General features: G+C 38.4%; 1 protein-coding gene across 1 annotated transcript in view; it reads left to right on the top strand.

Moving 5' to 3' along the window:
• The window catches only part of LOC116834430 (disintegrin and metalloproteinase domain-containing protein 9-like), a 38,262-nt gene that overhangs the window by 12,948 nt on the left and 3,800 nt on the right, over positions 1-21,514 (top strand). The window contains exons 6-21 of the mRNA XM_032796491.2: positions 706-922; positions 1,491-1,556; positions 1,637-1,708; positions 4,872-5,044; positions 5,483-5,567; positions 6,482-6,603; positions 9,562-9,733; positions 10,348-10,437; positions 11,053-11,248; positions 11,404-11,509; positions 13,448-13,622; positions 14,965-15,045; positions 16,312-16,417; positions 17,630-17,762; positions 18,719-18,785; positions 20,560-20,612. Of these exons, the coding sequence (XP_032652382.1) occupies positions 706-922; positions 1,491-1,556; positions 1,637-1,708; positions 4,872-5,044; positions 5,483-5,567; positions 6,482-6,603; positions 9,562-9,733; positions 10,348-10,437; positions 11,053-11,248; positions 11,404-11,509; positions 13,448-13,622; positions 14,965-15,045; positions 16,312-16,417; positions 17,630-17,762; positions 18,719-18,785; positions 20,560-20,612 (1,914 nt within the window). The remainder of the gene's footprint in view (positions 1-705; positions 923-1,490; positions 1,557-1,636; positions 1,709-4,871; positions 5,045-5,482; positions 5,568-6,481; positions 6,604-9,561; positions 9,734-10,347; positions 10,438-11,052; positions 11,249-11,403; positions 11,510-13,447; positions 13,623-14,964; positions 15,046-16,311; positions 16,418-17,629; positions 17,763-18,718; positions 18,786-20,559; positions 20,613-21,514) is intronic.

Raw genomic sequence — 21,514 nt, 5'->3', positions numbered from 1 at the left:
ACTTATTTTAAATGAAAGCTAAGATTCTGGAGAACAATATAGTATTTTCAGAGTTGTACTGCTATAGTGTATGGGTACATACTGGCTATAGTCTCAGCCTGGATACAAACCTTAACATGTAAAAAAAAAAAAATAGTCGCTATATTTAGCTGCCATAGGGATTAGTAGGCTAACATTAGTCGGGAGGCAATTCTGTTGTCTTCGTGAACACATATGACTAAATACAACTTCCTCCTCCTCCCAGCTATAAACAGACTTTGTACAGCAGAGCTAGAGTAGTTCAGCTCCATAGGGATGGGGAGGGCAGAGGTTGGCCATGATGCATTGTGCACTGAGTACATGCTGCACAAAACCCTTACTCTGTGCATGACCCCAGTATGACAACTTGCAGGAATTACGGCATAAGTGGGTAGAAGAGGAATGAAGGACTTGTCTAGCAGAGATCCAGAATAGTTTTTTTTAGAGCAACTCCATAGTCATCCTGCAGCTTTATTAATTGATAATTCTCAGCTGTTCCTGACACTTACTTTTAGGGGCAACTTCCCCTTTGCCCATTATGAAAGTTGTTTATATATTTTTTTAAAAAGGTAAGAGTGTACATTTCTTAGTGGTGAAATAGTCAGCTGTAGTTTACTCATCTAAGTTATACCTTGACAAGTGAGAGGAAATTCTACTAGATAATTTCTCATACCTTTATTGTTGTAGAGGAATCCTTCACATTGGTGGCAAACAGTATGGAATGGAGCCAGTTAACATATCAGCTACCTTTGAGCACCTATTTTATCCATTAGAACATGTTCAGCAAGATCCTTTTCTGTGTGGTGTGCTGAATGATAACCTGCACCAGGAGAAGAGTGTGAAGAATTCTCTCAGATATACAAATGTTTTACACAGTACTTTCAGCAGGGAAAAGCTTTTTAGGGTAAATATATTTGTGTTTTTCTCTTCAGAAATGTGTAGATCCTTGGATCCAGTACAACTCTTTTGAGGCTGCTTCAGTGGCCAGAAGGGGCCATAAAACCATCTTAACTTACTTCTTGGGTTTACCCTGGTGTAGGAGCATTCCAGGTGGTGTATCTAGCCAGCTCTTTGTTTACCCCATTTCAGGGCCCTGAGAACAACTGGAACACTACTGGGCTTTGGAAATCCTCATATAGAGAAATGGCAACATGGAGACTGTTGCAGTCAAGTGCAACTTAAAGCAGCCCAGCAGCTGTTCTAAGCTGTATGAGAGGGCAAAGCAACAGGATTGGAGAGGTAGTGGATGTAAAGATGCCATAAAGCCCCCACTTCTGAGAGCCTGTCTGCCACTGAAGTATTGAGCTGTAGATCTTTAAGCTGCCATGTAAAGCTCAAAAAGGAAACAAACTTGAGGCCAAACCAACATACCATGCGTTGTAAATATGTGCATAACATGGTAACAAATAGTAATATAAATCTTGACTTAATGGTAATTAAAATATTAACTTCTTGCATTTTCTAACTTGCAGAAAAAACGAGCTGTGCTGCCACAGACAAGCTATGTGGAGCTATTTATGGTTGTTGATAACGGCAGGGTAATGTGTTTCTCTAGTATTAAACACATTTTATTAAATTATTTAATTTTTCTCTGACATCCTTATATTGAATTTTACAGTATTTGCAGAAGAATGCTGATCCTGTAGCTGTGCAAAAGGAAACAATTGAGCTGACTAATTATGTTGATGGGGTAGGTCATTTCAGTCATATGGATATTCAGTAGTCTCCTCTTTATCTTATTTCACAGAAGAAATACAAATAGTAATGTACAACTAGTGTATTCTGTGTTTGTATTCTAATTGAAAAATATAATGAATATACAGACATATAACTGATATCTAGACAAGACTCTGAGAAGTGCACCAGAGAACTCACAGCCCAGGGGATGGGGGATAAGGTGGTTTTAAGCCACCTTTGCACACTCTCAATCTTAGGCTGCTCCAGGGGCATAACTTAGACAGCCCTCCCAGTCCTGCCCTGTGGGCTGCAGGGATACCTGGAATATCTGGCAACTTTGACAGATCCCTCCCCACCTCTCGCAAACCTCCTGTACCAGGATATATGAGAGCAGGCTTAGGGCAGTTTTTCCTCAGCTGGATATAAGGTTTTTATAGCCACATTATGGTGCTCTGGACCTTTTCCATGGCATAAAGGGAACGAAACAGGGGTGAGGATCATACCCATAATGCTGTAGATTTTCAAAACCCACCTTTAAAATTACACTGCGCATTTTTGCATGAGTTTTTAATGTGAAGTTTTACACATCCAAGCTTTGTACACACAAAAGCATGAGCCCAAGAATGTGTTTGCAAAAGTATACATGTAATTTCAGACACCATGTTGAGGTACCTTTGAAAATTTAGCAAAATAACATAGGATTTCTGAATACGTATGAATCATTGTCATTAGACTCATGCAATAACTGGTGAAAAACAGGGCTAAAAACATGGATAAGAGCACAGAAGACTTTTACTAGTGTTTTTTTTAAAACTTTACCTCAAAATGTTTGTACACTACTGTATTTCTGAAAGATTGAACATTCCTGTACATGTTTATAAGAAAAATATCAAATATTTCATCAGCATTAGGGAGGCTAGTCCTCCTCTCCAACATGGTATATGGAGGTACATACTGCTCCTCTGTTCTACACAGGAATAACACTGCCCTACAGCCAAAATGCTTCTGAAATAAATGTAGTCAAACTTTACTAATTCTGGGTCACTGAGAACGAAAATGATGCTTAAAATTGTTGATTGGCTCTAGTCTAGCTGTTGGGCTCTAGCACTACAGCAGTGGAATCTCCTGGCAGGTGATGTTAGGGTTTCCATGTTCTGTGATCGTCAAAAGGATCTTGCCCCATTCTTCTTCATGGAAGGTGATCTTGTAGCCTGCAACAACATCGATGGTGTGATGGCAGCCCTCAACATCGTTCACGATCCAGATGAGTGGAGACTGTTCATTGATTCATCGAAGACGAGTCTTAAAGCTGTTTTGCTGCATAATGGCAATGTTTTGCCATCAATTCCAGTTGGTCATGCAGTCCATATGAAGGAAACCTATGACAACATGAAACAACTTTTGAGGTGCATAAACTATGACCAACATCAGTGGCAGCTTTGTGGCGATTTGAAGGTTGTTGCTCTCTTGCTTGGTCTGCAGACTGGATACACAAAGTACTGCTGTTTTCTCTGCGAATGGGATAGTCGTGCAAGAGATTCCCACTACATCAAGAAAGATTGGCCACTCCGACAGTCATTGGAGCCTGGGAGGAAAAGTGTTCAGCATCCACCACTTGTTGAATCAAGGAAGATTTTGTTACCACCCTTACACATCAAGCTGGGTCTGATGAAGAACTTTGTCAAGGCCATTGACAAAACACAAGCAGCTTTCAAGTACCTCCGTGGAAAATTTCCAAGGTTAAGTGAAGCTAAGATAAAGGAAGGTGTCTTTGTTGGTCCTCAGATTCGCGAACTTCTTGGAGATGATGCATTTGACCATGCACTGCGTGGCAAGGAAAAGACGGCATGGAAAGCCTTCCAGTTAGTGGCAATAAATTTTCTCGGAAACAACAAGGCAGACAACTACAGGTTGTTGGTGGAAAACCTCCTCAAGGCATACAAAAGCCTTGGTTGCAACATGTCACTAAAGATACATTTTTTGCACTCTCATCTAGATTTTTTTCCACCGAACTGCGGAGCAGTGAGCGACGAGCACGGCGAGCGATTTCACCAGGACATTGCAACAATGGAGAAACGCTATCAGGGCAAATGGAGCCCATCAATGCTTGCAGACTATTGCTGGACAGTGACAAGAGATGCTCCATTTAATGAATACAAGAGACAAGCCAAGAAGCGCCGAGTAGACACTGAATAGGACTAAACTATGTACATAATAGTTTTTTGCCTTTTGTTTCATAATACATTTTATTTATATAACCCTTTTGCTGATTTTTAAAGTGTTACATAAACAGGACAGGTGAAATATTATCATGTAAAGCAACCATAAACACATGAAAAGACCTAGGTTTACAATTTATGATTAAAACTCTACTATCTACACAATATACATAGACATAAAATGTAAAAACTTAAATATCTTAGAAACAGTAGCCAATCAGTTGTTTTAATTGTCATATTTGAATTCAGCACATCAAAATACATAATAAATACCACATTTTATCTGTGAAGCAGACGACTTCTCAAAAATTGTAGACCAGTGTAATCAATGTAGGCAAGAAGTATTGATACCTAACTAAAGGCTTGATCCAGCTCCCACTGAAGACAATGGGGATCTTTCCATTGCATATAGTCCACTCTCTATTGGCCAAAGTTTACGCTCAAAATCCCCAGTTGCTGTCAGAAGATCTAGCCTCTTTGCTGCCTGTGGAGTTTCCCATTCCACAGCCTTAAGCAATTTCCATAAGTTCCCGACAGTCCACTAGAGAGATGAAATCGTTCCTAGGATGTCCTCAAGATAACCAGCCAAGATAATGAATGAAATGGTGCCCCTCCCCCTGAGTGTTGGCCTTCTGATGCCTTACTCATAGAGCTCTTGCACCTGAAGAATATGGCTAGGAATCCTAATAGACATAGAAGAGCTTCAGGCTTGTAATCTTTATTCAGTAACATCCCTCCCCCCCCCATAAATGATAGTGTAGGTTTTGACTGAATAAAAACAGGAGGATCTGGCCGAGTTTATAATGTGAACTAATTATTTAAATGAAATAAACTTTCTTACACTTGCATTGTTCCGGTCAACATAATACTGAACTGGTAATGATGATGTAATTTTTTCAGAATTCAATTAAATTTGATTTACATATATGTAAAGTAATCACCATTGTGTATTTTCAGATGTATGGCGCATTGAACATCCAGATTATTTTGACTGGGCTAGAAATCTGGTCAGATAAAAATCCCATAGATGTAGTGGATGGTTCAGCTGGTGATGTACTAACTAGATTTGTTTCTTGGAGAGAAAAAGATCTTCTTAAGCGATCAAGAAATGATGTTAGCCACCTCATAATGTAAGTTTTGGTCCATTAGAAAAACTTGCTTCATACTATAAGTCAGAATTGTAATATTGCTTATGTATGCAAATGAAATAAATAATAGAAACTGAACTACTGCTAATTTAAAGCATTGACTGTAATTGTAGTCCAAGAAGAAATTATTTCTGTAATTAAATCTTTATTCTTAATCTTATTCTTCACTCAAAAACAGTAACACAGCATATGTATACCTTTCAAGAGTTATGTCATACAGCTGGTGTAGTCACACTGATCAGAGAGCCATTTCCAATCCTTTGGGAAAGTGAGAAATTTCCCACTGATATCAGTGAGGCCAAGATTTGACTCATCATAGTATTTCTTTGGGGCAGAGCCATCAATATTTTTTCACTAGAAAGCAATGGACTTTCAGCCCCATTCTCAAAACAGTGCGCATGTTCTGTTGTTATGTTGCAGAGGGAGAGGTGCATATGGTGGGACAGTCGGAATGGCTTTTGTAAGTACAGTCTGTTCTCAAGTCCATGGAGGGTCCATTAGCACTGTAAGTACAGTACTTCATCTCAATTATTAATGTACAAATCTAGTCAATAAAAAAACCTAGACACCTCCCTGACTTATTCAGCCAATTCATCAAGGGCTAAGAGGTTTGGTTTGATGTGGGTTGTTCTGTTAGGCTTCCTATGAAAAGAAAAAAATGTTTTTGAGGATGACATTATAATTCCTTTTGCCACATCCTTCTCCTTCATGTACCAGTCCACCTCATTCGGATAAGTCTCAAGCTATATTTTGGCCATATTTTTAAATTTATTTAGCTCAAAGTTGGCTAGAAAAGCACATCTCCATAACTGTAAGTTCGTAAACTCAAAATGGACAGCTTTTTGTATGTTCTTGATGGGAATGTTAGCACGGGACCCACATGTGAGTTTGACTCTTCACACTCAGTTGCACAGTACACTGTAGCCCAGATTCTTAGATGCACAAGAATTCCACTCAGTTCACTTTGGAGAGAGTGGGGTAAAATTCGCTTAAAGCTGCCTTTGCCTTCCCTTAATCCTATGGGAGGCCTAATATCACCTTACTTAGGATTTGGAGGTTTGTCCTTATAATATTAGATACCACAGCAGCAGACACAGTATAAGGGCCAGATTCTGCTAGCCGTACTTTACTTTACTTTGTGAGGAACCCCATTGAAATTAATGGAACTACTGATGGAGTAAAATACTATTCAGCATGAGGAAGAATGGCAAAATCTGGTCCTAAACCGATATATAGATAAAGAATTACACTGATTTGCTATTAATGCTCTCTCCTTATGATATTAGACACTATCATCACACATTAGAGAGATATAGCTTAAATAAATCAGTAGGTAGGATCATTGTCTTGTTTTCTTGTGATTTCTTTATTTTCAGGTTTTATTTTCATATTAATTTCAACATTGCTTCTCTTTACTAGCTTAATGGTAACAATGTGCTACATCATGCCACAGTAGTTGCACATGAGCTGGGGCATAATCTTGGTATGAAACATGATGATGGAAGGTGCCCCACATCCTACATTATGTACAGTATAAATAAGTAAGAGCCCAAATATTATTACTTTATTTTTAATATTACATATTTGTATTAGATTTATTCAGCAGTGTAAAATTCCTATTAACCTCAGAGAACCTTAGTAAATGGGCTTTGTATGGAGAACTTAAGCCTAGAGGGTTAAAAAGTTAATGGGACTTAGTTGATTGATGTTACTGTGCTGTTTCCACCCAGCTCCTATAAATAGTATTCACACACTGGATCTGGTCCAAACTTCCCTTTCCTAAGGCTTACATTTACAGTTAATTTAAATAAAATGTACATCTCTACCTACATTGTATTACCAAGTTGGCAGTTCTGAGGATTAGATTTGGGACTAACAGGACTCGCCTGATCTGACATCAGAGTGACTCAGCAAAAATGAATGCATGTTTATTCAGGGTTCAGTCTATGACATCATAGTATCTCTGCAGAAAACCTCTATGCAGGATCAAGGAACCCATCACTGTTATAGTTAGAAATAATTTATATATAGTGCCACAGTTAAACTTTGAATGCAGAGTTTCATCCTGGAATAAATGTTTTGGCCCAGCAATAAACCCTCAAAAAACCCCACTCGAAATAAGAAATTAGAGATGGAAATCATAGAATTTATATGGAAAAGAACTGCTTCTAAACTAAACATCATTTATATTTAGGACTGTCAAGCGATTAAAAAAATTAATCGCAATTGTGCAATTACAAAAATTAATCGTGATTAATCATGCAATTAATCACGCTGTTAAACAATAATAGAATACTATTTATTTAGATATTTTTGAATGTTTTCTACATTTTGAAATATATTGATTTCAGTTACAACACAAAATACAAAGTATACAGTGCTCACTTTATATTTATTTTTTATTACAAATATTTGCCCTGTAAAAAACAAAACAAATAGTATTTTTCAATTCACCTAATACAAGTACTGTAGTGCAATCTCTTTATCATGAAAGTTGAACTTACTAATGTAGAATTATGTACAAAAAACCCTGTATTCAAAAATAAAACAATGTAAAACTTTAGAGCCTACAAGTCCCATCAGTTCTACTTCTTGTTCAGCCAATTGCTCAGACAAACAAGTTTGTTTACATTTGCAGACGATAATGCTGCCTGTTTTTTATTTACAATGTCACCTGAAAGTGAGAACAGGCAGTGCCTGTGGCACTGTTGTAGCCCATGTCGCAAGATATTTACATGCCAGATGCACTAAAGATTCATATGTCCCTTGATGCTTCAACCACCAATTCAGAGGACAGACATCCATGCTGATGATGGGTTCTGCTCGATAACGATCTAAAGCAGTGCAGACCAACACATGTTCCTTTTGTATCATCTAAGTCAGCTGTCACCAGCAGAAGGTTGATTTTCTTTTTTGATGGTTTGGGTTCTGTAGTTTCCATATCAGAATTTTCCTTTTTTAAGACTTCTGAAAGCTTGCTCCACACCTCATCCCTCTCAGATTTTGGAAGGCACTTCAGATTCTTAAACCTTGGGTCGAGTGCTGCAGCTATCTTTAGAAATCTCACACTGGTACCTTCTTTGCATTTTGTCAAATTTGCAGTGAAAGTGTTCTTAAAATGAACAACATGTGCTGGCTCATCATCCAAACTACTATAATATGAAATATATGGCAGAAGGCAGGTAAAACAGAGCAGGAGACATAAAATTCTCCCCCCTAGTTTTTCAGGCTTATTCCAATAGTAAAGTTTTATTACAGACAGTACTGGTAGTAGTAATAGTAGCTTTAATTTCTATATCTAAGTCATGCAGTGGGAGAGATCCATGAAGTATGTAGGAGAGGTGGGTTGCTTGTGTTTGGACTGTATGGGTAAGAAATGTAACTTACTTCCACCCTGCCCCCTCCCCCTTCCATCTGAGGCCCAGCCTTCTGGGGTGGGAGCAGGGGGAGGGGCAGGGGCAGAGTGGGCCCCATACTGGTAAGAGCTGTATTTTACATTCACCCCTGAATAGGGGGGATATGCCATTGCTTCTGGGAGCTGCTTGAGGTCAGTGCTGCCCAGAGCCTGCATCCCTGAGCCCCTCCCATACCCCAACACCCTGCCCCAGCCCTGATTCCCCTCTGGCCCTCTGAACCACTAAATCCCAGCCCGGAGCATCCTCCTGCACTCCAAACCTCTCATCCCCAGCCTCACCCCAGAGCCTGCACCCGCAGCTGTAGCCCCCAACCCTCCTGCACCCCAACCCCAGCCCAAAACCCCCTCCTGCACCCTGAACTCCTCATTTCTGGCCCCACCCCAGAGCCCACACCCCCAGCCAGAGCCCTCATCTCCCTCCCGTGTGCCCCAACTCCCTGCCCCAGCCCTGATCCCCCTCCCCCCCTCTGAACCCCTTGGTCAAAGCCAGGAGCACCCTCCGACAACCCGAAATCCCTCATCCCCAGCCCCATCCCAGAGCCCACACCTCCAGCTGGAGACCTCACTCAACCCAGCACCCTGACTCCCTGCCTCAGCCCGGAGCCCCCTCCTGCACCCTGAACTCCTCATTTCTCACCCCACTTTAGAGCCCGCACCCCCAGCCAGAACCCTCATCCCCTCCTGCACCCCAACCACCATTTCATGAGCATTCCTGGCCCGCCATACAATTTCCATACCTCGGGCCAAAAGGTTTGCCCACCTCTGCTGTAGTTAAACACTTTGGGGTAAATGGGTGAAATTCAATGGCCTGTGTTATACAGGAGGTCAGAATATATGATCTAATAATCCCTTCTGGTCTTAAAATCTATGAATATATGAAAGACTAAAATTCTGGCAGTATCTTTTAAATCCTAGAAATATCTTTCCTTAAATGCAATATATAGTTCTAAAAAATGAGCGATCCCAATGATCTTCTACTATTACACAAGCGGTGTGTAGAACTTGTTATTAAATGTCTTGAAATAAATTGATTTTTACTAGGAAAAATGTGTATGCCAAACAAATGCAATATTATGCTTTCTAGTGCATCCAAGAATTTCAGCACTTGTAGTGCCAATGATTTTGAGAATCTCATTTTGAATGGTGGAGGAAACTGTCTTAAAAATGCTCCAAAACCAAGTGATATTTTCACAGAACCTGTCTGTGGCAATAACGTGATGGACAAGAATGAAGAATGCGATTGTGGCAAACCCCAGGTATAGTACTTCAATTCATGTGGGCATCCAGGCTTCAATCTTAATCCGTTTTGTACAAAGAAGTTCTTTGGGGGAAGGGGTGGAGTGGGGGCAGGGCCCGAGGTGAAGCGGAGGTCGAGCACCCCTAGGGAAATGAGGCCGGCGCCTGTGATTGATACTACTTAGAATATATGCTAGCAAATACCAGTGGTGAGGAAAACCCATGTTCAGTTGAAGGTTTTTTCTGACACCAAAAAAAAGCCTAAAAACAAATCATTTCTATATTGTACTCTTAGCTTGGAAATAAAATATATTGAGAACTCCAAACTGTTAATAGAAACCTGTGGAGTTCTGCTTCTTTAGGACCCTGTTCTATTTAGAAAAGCAGTTGTTGCTTTACCTGCTCTTATCCCTATGCAAATAAGAATCAAAAATAAAGTTTCTCTCTAGTTTCTGATACATAGCCAAACTGCGTGCTGCCTTCCAATAGGACAGAGAACTCTAAACTTCAGAAACTGAAAGAGACTCAATACATTTGGCTTCTGGTCAATTTTAATCTGATTGTGTACTTCAGAAACCCCTGACTATAGAGATAAGTAAAAACCCTGTGTCCCTAATTCATACCTTTGCTACAGGAGTGTACTAATCCTTGCTGTGATGCTGCAACCTGCAAACTTAAGTCTGGATCACAGTGTGCTGAAGGGCTGTGCTGTGAAAATTGCAAGGTAGGCTGGAGGAGCCCTTTTTGTTAATTTATGTTCTTAACTTAAAACAGTTGGTACTAATTAGTAGTGGATTTTTAAAAAAATTTTTAGAAATGGATCTATCACAGTGTCTTTAGACCCCTGTACATACGTTATTAAAACCATACTCAGGAGTGTAGATTAAAGTAGGGTCAGTGGGTGAACAGAGAATCTTGGTCTGAGGATTCATGGCCTTATGTGTGATCTTCAGCTTACAAATGAAGAGTTAGCTCTGACCTGATATCTGCTTTTTAGGCAGAAGTAATTAGATGTCATGTAGTAGTGCTCTCGTTACTGCAGAATCGAGTTTCCCATGCATCCCCTCTCTACTCATGATTTTTTGTCTGATATTTATAAATGCCACACTGTGAACCAGTGCTGTGCATGATCAAATTCATCAACTGTATCAGCATGCCACAAAAAACTCACAGGAGTGTCATACGTGCTCTGTATATTGATATGAAGAACTATGTTCATCTTCCTCAAATTTACAAGCATATTTTCTCTCTGAACCTACTACATAGTCATTGTATACCTTTGTGTTAGAATTTCTACTATTGCAAAATAAAACAGAGTAACTTTCTGTTCCATTTATAGTTGAAAGTGGCAGGAGTGGAATGTAGACCAAAAATGAATTTCTGTGATCTACCTGAATACTGCAATGGGACATACCCATACTGCCCAGATGATGTATATATCATGAATGGCTACCCATGCAACAACATGAAAGAATATTGCTATAGTGGGGTTTGCCAGAATTTTGATTCACAGTGTGAATCCATCTACGGAAAAGGTATTTTTAAACTGTTTGACTGTGTAACAGAATTCATATTAATAGGAAAAATTTACTCATATGCTCTGTCTTGTACCTAGGATTTAAATAGCTATTGTGGATTATTCGTTTTTATTGGATATATTAGTTGTTAAAAATTGATATTGTTCTTTTAGGAGCAAGAAAAGCACCTGATATTTGTTTTGAAGCAGCCAATATAAAGGGAGATAGATTTGGAAACTGTGGAATGTCAGGTGGAATGTACAATAAATGTCCCATTGAGTAAGTGACCAGCAGGTATAAATTGAATCTAATCTTTCCTCCTGTCATTTATTCATATAAACAGTAACATAACGTAGAGTATATATTATACAGATAATGCTTACATGCTTCACTACTTTGGCCTACCTGAGTTTACCTACATTAATCTTCATTTTTTATTAGTCTGTTTTAAGTTGTTGATTAAAACAGTTTTTTAAAACCAATTTAAACAATATGTGTAAAACTCAACTTTCCTTAAATGTTCTTTTGAAGAAACTGAACCAGATTCTCCCCTCTGAACCAGCCCTTTTCTGCTGCTTAGGCTGTGGAAAGAAGCTATAATCTGTCAGTACTTAGCCAGCTGATAGCTCTCAAATGGCAGAAAGCTGATCCACCTAGTTCCTGCATCAGCCACACTCGCAGCACAGCATAGAGGGAGGGAGGGGATGTATCAGGTTGTGCTTCACTAATTCTCAGATGGTATATGGTCCCTAGATCAGCCTATAGTCCTCTAACTTGGATAGAATATGGGGCAGATCAGGCCACAGAATCAGGTAGCCATAAACAGCCGATCTTGGCACAAGAGTCTGGCTCATCATCGCAGGTATTTTTAAAATAGATGACCTGCATCAGACCATTTCTTGTAAAAAAAAAAAAAAAAAAAAAACTCACAGGGAGGCCAAAGTTATGCACTACACTGCATTATATAGTTTATAACCTGTGGTGTGACCCTGGTCTGTAGACAAATATATTAATCTCCCCAAGGGCTTTTCTGGGTCTCTCATCACTATAGAACTGAGAATATGGGAATTGTAATTTGTTTTTCAAAGGCTTATAACTTGGCCAAATTTGGGCAGATTTTCACAGGGAAGGCAAAAGGCACATCCCTGTCAGAAAGACCACTTCCTTGCCAAATTTCAAGTTCCTGCTACAAAGCATGGGGCTGCTAAAAGTGTTCAAGTAAATCTTGACACAGTTTTTTTAACACAGACAAAACAATATATTTCCCCCTACCCTCATTCTTGGAAATGGCTTAACCCTTGTGTAAGAATTTTTCCAAAAATTTCTACCTGAGGCAACACCCAGCATGCAAAATTTCAGCCCAAATGGTTAAAGTCTGGCAAAATTATAAGCACCTGAAAACAGGACTTACAATGAGAAGTGTCAGGGAATCTTAATAGGCAGTGCTACCGGCCTCACCTATAGCAGGGCATGTGTGTTTATATACCCATAGACAAACACACATATTATGGCAGCGGTCCCTAACGCGGTGCCCACGGGTGCCATGCACCTGTGTCCTGGCTGGCGGTCGAGCATCCGTCGAAATGCCCCTGAAATTCGGTGGCATTTTGGCAGTGATGCCTCTCGATGACACCACTTGCCGCCGACAAGTGGCATCATCAAGAGGTGTCGCTGCTGAAATTCGGTGGCATTTTGGCAGATGCTCGACCGCCGCCACGGTCCTTCATCTGGCGCCCGCTGTATTATGGTGATATCCATCTGATAAATTGCAGAGCCGTATGCTGAAATACATTTATCGGGCACCATTAATCCTCTTCATCAACAGGACTCTCTCCACTAATCCATCTCCATTGGGATTACTTCTCATATCCCAGGATTTTGAGCAGCTTCTGTCAGATGCCATTTCTTTTTAAACAACCTCCAAGAGAAATGTTTCCTCTTTTCCCTCCAATGTGGAAATACTTTGTATACACACACACACAAAATTACACTGTGCCAAAGGCTCAGAATAGGCAGTCTTCAATATATATAAAATGATACACACACATATTCACAGAGAAAGAGAAGGGAAAACTTTCTTAGAATATGAGATTTCCAGCACGAGAAAATTATTGGCTCATAGTGTAAACTGTGTGAATTTATTAATAAATAATAATTTTGTATTGAGTCTGTTTTCTCCTTGTTATCTTATATTTGTATTTTATTCATTTATTACAGACATAGTCTGTGTGGCAAACTTCAGTGTATACCTGTCAGTCTTGAAAATCTTCCTGCTTCTACTGTTGTCAGCAATCAAGATGGTGTTTCGTGTGTGACTTCTGATTTTGATCTAGGGTCAGATATCCCTGATCCTGCTCAAGTTCAAAAGGGAACTGCTTGTGGAAAAGGAAAGGTAAGGTAGATCACAGCAGTTATTGCAGAATGCATGACACTTAATGAAAAGTTCTCTTTTTAATGCATTTTACTATAAGACCCTTAGCTTTCAAAAGCATTAAGCCACATTTTAATTTTCCTCATAACGACTTGGGCTCATGACACTCAAAATACTTGTCTCATACAGAGTGTCTGTGTGTACTATAACCTTTGATATTCAGCAGGGAGAATCCCCTCAGACTTACAGGAAGTGCCTTTTCTTTATCCCATGAAATTCCGTTCAGATTTAACTGACAAATAAATTGTTAAAAACTGCCATTTCCCTTCTCTCACTTGTATGCCGCAAGAAAATTTTGGCAGCATGACAAAATCAGTAAACCTTCAGAGGCAGGGCTCAAGCCACCACCAAAGCAGCAGGAGCACACATTGCATTGGGAAGACAGGATTACTGTTGGAGCAGCTTTTCCCACTTCCTATTAGAGAGCCAGCTCACTTCCCCATCACCCCTAGACCCAGCAACCCATGTCCTCTCCAGGAAAACAGCCTTCTGCTGTTGCCAGCATATGCTGTTGATACAAGTTGTGGCACTTAGCATTCAAGGTTCGCCATGTTGATGGGAGTTTGCTGTCGTTGAACAATGTAGAATTTATTTGATCTTGTTCTTTTAAAAAGGAAATTACATACAAAATCTGCATTAAAGGAACATTGGTAAGATTGCCAAGTCAAACACTCAAAAGTTAGGAGACTCCAGATCTATGGTTCTCCACACAACCTTAATTCAGTCCCCTTGTGCATATATGATACAAGCTTTAATGACGTGATCACATACTATTTTTTCACAGCAAATTGGTCTCAGTCAGTTTATTGGAGGGACAAAAGGAGCAGAAATAGGGCTGTGTGAGCAACTATAAACTTGGCATTTCCTAATTTTTTGAGTGCTTAACTTTGCAGCTCAAGTAATGTTCTACATAGTTTTTGTGTGTTTTATATATGTGTGTGCGCATGTGTGTGTGTATATATTGATACAATAAATAATACTTAATGTTAATTTATAGATACATGCACACAGAGGAGTAGTATTTATTAGCTCTGTACCATAAAGCCTGCTGTTTGGTTTAACAAAGCTTTAAAAGAAATAGTTATTCATATTCTGATTTCATTTGCATCAAAGTATATCCTAGTGCATGAAAATGTGTGATAAATTAAGCCAGAGTTCTGAAGAATCTAGTGTTTTTAGACAGTCTTGTTTCTCACCACTTACATTTTGCAGTGTTACTGTTTTTATATATATTATTTTATGTTTATAAAAATATTGGGGTAGTTGAAGTACTCTTTTAAAATAGATATTTAATATTTTTCAGGCCTGTGTAGACTTTAAATGTGTTAATGCAAGTGAGCTTGGTTACAACTGCGATGTAATGCAGAAGTGTAATAATCGTGCTGTAAGTATATTATTTTTATTACATTAGGCTTCTAGAGATTATTGATAGGTTCAGTAGATCTAAATAAATAAAATAAATAATGAAACATATGCTTTGTTTTTTTTAATCTGTACTAAAAATCAAATTCATTTTTTATCTACAGTTCATGTTACCAAGGCACTGTAAACCATTCATCACTAATGTGGATAGAACGTTTAATATGAAATAGGCAAAATAGATCCCATTACATTACTAGATGAGCTGTCCAATTTTGAAAGCAACGTAATTCTCTGCAGAGGAAAATATAATGAATTATGTAATATTCCTGTGTGAAAAATCAGACCAGGATCCAAATATAGTAAAACTCAGAAGCTCTCCTTCGAAACAATGTTCTATGCAAGACAAATGAGAAAAGGGGCTAATTGCTGTAGAGGTTTGCTGCCACAGGAGCCAACAATATCACTCACAATGTATGGGAATGCCAGTGGAGGGGAAAAATGGTTGTGCCAAGATCCCTCCTTCAGCTATCCACCACTCTCTGTGTTCACACACAATTCTTCATGTACAACTCTAAATATGATTTGTTCATTTGGCAAATCTGATTTGTTCTAAATGGATGTACACATTTAGGCTGCAATTCTACAAAGGGATCTATTAGCACAGTCTCTTGCAACAACGTGGAGTCTCATTGACTTCAGTTGGATTATCTGTGAGAATCATTGTACTCTCAAGGAGTAACCCTGAGGAGGTTCAGCTTCTTATACTACAACCAAGCCTCACTCTGCGGTTGACCATAAATGTAATGTTCCAAACTTTTCTGGGTACATGCTAGTACTACTTACATACCACTAACTCAGAAAGATCTGAAGGCTGTAGCCTGAGGTGGCTTCCAAATAAAACACTTCATATGTCTGATAAAAAAGGAGTCTTCAAAAAAGAGTGCAGCTACCATGTGCACAAGATCTTATTCAATTTTATAAGTCTTTCATTTAAATAATATATGGTGTTATCAGTGACAATTGCAAAGAAATTCATTTTGAATTGGAATTTGATGTCCCTTCAAGCATGGGATTTGGGCCCTGTTCCAAAGCCAGTTGAAGTCAATGGGAGTCCTTTTATTGACTGCAGTGCACTTTGGATAAGGCCCTTGGTTAACAGTCCTGAATGGAAACCTTCTTTTTTCCCATCTCTCAGATGGAATATGGAGAATTAAATAATATAAATGCAAAAACTACATTTCAGTGCTACAAAACAGTTATTTAATTGTGGTATCTTGTGTGGCTACAGGTGTGTAACAACAACGGGAATTGTCACTGCAATCCTGGATGGGCTCCTCCTTTTTGTGATAAATCAGGTTATGGTGGCAGTATTGACAGTGGTCCAACTCATATAGGTAGGATGCTGAAGCTCTTTCAGTTTGATTGTAATGTCTGATAAAAATAAACTACTATTTACTTTTGTCTCCTTTTTATTTATAATATGGTAACACATAAGAGCCCCAGCCATGAACCAGGACCCCAGAGGATGGACAAAATCCTCTGCTGGTTTAACTCCACTGACTTAAAGAGAGTTATATACAGTGTAGTTATAGCTGTGCCAGTGCCAGGATATTAACGAGACGTGGTGGGATTTAGTCCTGCCCACTATCTGGCCCAACATTTATATTGTGTAAGCTTGTACTACAAAACAAATCTGATATTTTTTTCTTAAAAAAATATAATTGTTTAGAAATCATTATTTTTATAAAAGCACAAAAATAAATATATTATTACAAAAATAAATACAAATCTGTTTACATCACCAAAGTTCAGGTTGATTACAGCTGTGGGCTGAACCTTGTGCTCCTTATTCACTTAAAGAATTGGTAGGCTCATGTTTGTGAATAAAGTGTTCAGGATTTGATCCACTCACCTATGTAAATTTAGGAAATGCTGATAAGCAGAATAGGCCAAATCCTGCTTGCTTTTTATATATACCATAGAACATGTTACACACTATTTTATAAAAAAACTAATTGATCCATAACTTTATTAAAAAAACTTTTATCTGTTATTGAATTCTTATTTTGAAAAGAAAAACAACCTACTTTTGATTTGTCAGTGTGCTGAAGAAAATATGTTGAATCACAGAAATAATGAAAATTAGGGATGTGCAGGCAAATAATTTTTTTTTTAAAGTGAAATTGTGTTTGTCAGTTTCAGGGATCTTGAAAAAATAGACATTATGGAAAAAGACAGAAAAGTGATGCATCTGATGAAGTGGGCTGTAGCCCGCAAAAGCTTACGCTCAAATAAATTTGTTAGTCTCTAAGGTGCCACAAGTACTCCTGTTCTTTTTTTAAAAGTTAGCTTGCTACTTTCATCTCTTAAAAAAAAAAAGCAAGCAACCTCTGATCTTGGGGCCAAATCCTGCTTGTCTGAGTTATACTATTAGTTATATTGACTTCATTGGAGCCACTAATGTGTGTACACTGATCAGAATTTTATCTGTGATTACTTAAAGGTTTTAGCATTCGCAGCAAGGAGGTTCATATAGTAGCAAAATGTTTGCATAATAAAGTAAAATAAGATGATTAGCTCATGCTGTTTGCATTTCTTTTCCCTAGATACATCACTTAGAGATGGCTTGCTTGTGTTTTTCCTGCTTGTGCTTCCAGTGTTGATTGCAGTCGTGATAGCAGTTATCAAGAGAGATGCAATAAAGAGAAGGTTTTGCCGGAAAAGTAGAAGACGATACAGGTATCAAAAATTTATTTTCTTCACAACCAATGTCATTTTTGTCACAATAGGGTATTTCATCACTTGATATATCATGTTCTAATGCTACTCAGAGCAGGTCTTAATGTCACCAAGTATTATAAAGCAGACCCCTCTGGAGGCTTTGTCTGTACTAGGGCTCCCACCACTTTTACCACCAGTGGAATTACCCTGGTATTATCAACAGTAGGAAATAGTTGTCAAAATACCCAGTCTAACCACATCCTGTGCATGTGCAGGGCACCATTTAAATCACTGTGCAGGCAGACACATTATCGGGTGCAGTATTGGAACATTCTTTTTTTAAAATTTATTCTTTTCTGTGGGAAACAAATTATGCAGAAAACCCTAAAACCCTAAAATTGTGATATATATATGAAAATCCACACTTATAAATTCTGTATCTACAAAATAAAGATTAAAAAGAAAAGAAAAACGCTGGGCCAGAAGTTGCCCTAAATTATGCTCATGTAGTTCCATACATTTTGCCTCCTGATGCATTTGTGTTTTTCTCAGGCAGCAAAGTTTGTGGCTATACAGGAACCTTTTTGTTTTAATTAAACTGTCCAGTTCCTTTCCTCTACTCACTTCTCAGTATTCTTTTCTAATATATATTGTATTAATTTATTGTCATATTTGTATTAAGTAGCACCTGGAGGCGCCTGTGGTACTAAGCTTTGTTTAAACATATACCAGGAAATAATCCCTGCCCTGAAGATTTTACAGTCAAAATAGACAATTCAGATAAAGGAGGGTAGGGAAAATAGAGATACAGAGAAGTAAATGACTTGTCCAAAGTCATACAGTGACAGAACCACACAAAGAACCCTGGTCTGCAAACCCCTGACCAGTGCCCTAGCCACTGGGCCATACTGCTGCTTAAATGTAATTAATCTAGATTTATATTAATTTTTCTGATTATGTGAATTTTATTGTAGGGACAACAATACACAGCGACCAAAGCAAAATAACAGACCAAACCAGAATAACGTTATAAATAATCAGGTAAGACAATGTTTGATCATACTGTCTCCTGTTGAATAAATTTCACTGATGACTACGTTACAATACATTAGAAATCATGATGCATTTTTAGACTTCTGTATGGTCTAACTTTATGATATAATAGATTTGAGACGTGCGAATATCACAGGGCATTTGAAGGGATTTATACCATTTTAGAGAGGATTTAGGCCTATTTTATTTTTGTTTGGGTTAGGGTGAGAGATTCTACCACTCACTGGCCTCATCATCCTCCTTTCAGCAAAGGGAAGCTGGGAAACACTCAACAGTGCTCTTAGTACTGACCGGAGGTGCTTCCTTCCCACAGGAGCTGAACAACAGTCTGAAGAGTTCTTTGCTAGCCCAGATAATGTTGGACCTAAACTGTGATCCACGTAGAGCAATTGTCAAGCCAGCCCATATATTCATTTATGGCAAAAATAAATAAGAAATGCTAAGAGAATATGAAGAATTTGCAGAGAAAATGAAAAAAAAAAAAAAAAACCTCTGAAATTTTGATGGATTTTAAAATTAGGGAATAAAGCAAAATAGTAGAAGTGTGACCTTGCTAAAGAAACCTCTTTAAAAATAAACTAAATTAATAGGAAAGTATATGTGGAACACACGGTTTTGTTTTCTCCTTCCCATCTTCCTGGCACACTATCCATTTAAAAAAAAATCAGCTGGTGTCGTTTTGAAATGTTTGTGTTGTTTTATAGTTGTGATGTTGAGGACTTGCCCCTAATGCCTTTAAGTTTTGTGTCTGCTGTCTTCAGTGTTTTCCCCACATCCCTTTCTATTTTTTTCTTTATTCCTGCTTTTTCTCTTTTCTCTCTTTCTAATTTCTCTTCCCTTTTTCCATGTTTAGTTCTCTCACCATTTAATAGTAAATTGTTTATAGAGCTTTGCAAATGTTAACTTATTACTTCTCATAACACTCCAGTGCACTATTTAAGTAAGTGTAATCCCATTTTACAAATAGGGAAACTGAGCCATGGAGAGGGTTAAGTAATTTTCCCAGCATCACTCAAGAAATCTGGTGTAGATGTCAGAATAAAATGCAGATTTCCTGGCTCCCAGTCCTGTGGTCACACCACAGGCCCCTACTCCTCATGCTTCTCACACAAAGGCTTTTCATTTCCCATACATTCTTCCACTGCCCTTTCTGAAATTATAATTTTTTCAAAGTGCCTTGGGGATGAGCAGATAACCTGGCCCCGACATATTTTCCCTGTAGATTAGCATGAAAATTGCAGACTGCTACTTTCTAATGGCAATTGCTACACACTCAGTCATAAAAGAATAGTTTGTAGAGGAGAAATAAAGTTTTGGAGCTGAAGCACAGTAGATCTGGCTCCTATTCCCAGCAGTGCCACAATCTTTGCATGAGAGCCTGGGCCTCAGTTGTCTCATCTGTATAATAGTGATGATAATGCTTTCCTACCTCACAGGAAATTATGAGGTTTGATAAATTATTTGCAAACTGCTTTGATATCCTTAGATACTTCTACATAAATTCAAAGTATTATTAAATCCTAAACTCTTAAATCTGAAAAGGATTTGGCATAATTTTTGAGGTATTTTGTCAAAAAATGGTATTGACAAGTAGTATGCTATTTTTGTGTATAGTGTTCTCAGTTAAAGATCTACAATAGTATATTTATAATTTTATTGATTTATTAATAATTAGCCACATCTTTTTTTTCAAAGATATGTCTAGTGTTAATGGGTTTTTTGTAACTTATTTTTATTTCATACTTGTTGCTCTCTTTTTCAGCCTGCAGCAACAAATTCTGGAATTTTTACAATATCGCATTTTCCTGCTCCAAGGTTTGTAATTTTAAAATATTTTACTGTATTTAAAAAAAATATGTGCATTACATTATCATCGCAAACAAAGGGCGTAAAGTGGCTAGTAAATCCGGCACACTCTTAGCTCTTTTCTCTAGTGTCTTTTGTACAGTGTTTTGTACCTTGTAAAATAGGCAATATTTACAATGTTTATATATTTGCAGAGAAGTTTTCAAAAATCTTTTCTTGTCATCATTCTGAAGTCACACAGTACTATTAAGATGGTCCTGATATTAGTGAGACATTTTTCTTCATTAAGAAGCAAATCCAGCCTGCTGCCAAGGATGCATAGATAACAGCACCAATGTTTCTGTTATACAAGGTGGGGGGCTGATGACATGGGACCATATAAGGAATGTGTATCTCCTGGACTGTGCCACATGCAGCTCCCTGTGATCTTCCTATAATGGAACACTAAACCGTATTATACTGTTCCACTGCTAGGTGGCACTGTTCATAAAATAGCTTATTTAAATAAACCTCAGCCATACTTGTGAGAGTATTAAAGGATCTTGTGATGAATGTATCTGGTATGTATTAGCAAGCTCTGTAGTCAGTCCATATCTAGTACAGGAACATGACACTTCCTGCATAGCAAAATACAGACTGGAATGTTCAGAAGATCCCCTGACTCAAAGATCCTCACAGGGGAAAGGGGACACGTAAGTGCATGCTGCAGAGGTTACTCAAGCCATTGGAGTGCCTGCTGAACTTTTCTGTACCCTGGAATGAAAGTGGGAAGTGCATCTGGTACGTGCCCAGCCCAGCTACCTGGGCCATCCTACTGGTATTTCCATCAGCCTCCTTCTCTGAGTGGTCTTAAATGACTGACTCATCACATCCATGCATTCTTTAGCAATTTGGATAGCTACAGAACATTT

Source organism: Chelonoidis abingdonii, chromosome 15, assembly GCF_003597395.2.
Source record: "Chelonoidis abingdonii isolate Lonesome George chromosome 15, CheloAbing_2.0, whole genome shotgun sequence".
Lineage (NCBI taxonomy): Eukaryota > Metazoa > Chordata > Testudines > Testudinidae > Chelonoidis > Chelonoidis abingdonii.
The sequence above is the reverse complement of the archived record's forward strand: the minus strand, read 5'-3'. Positions and strand labels throughout refer to the sequence as shown.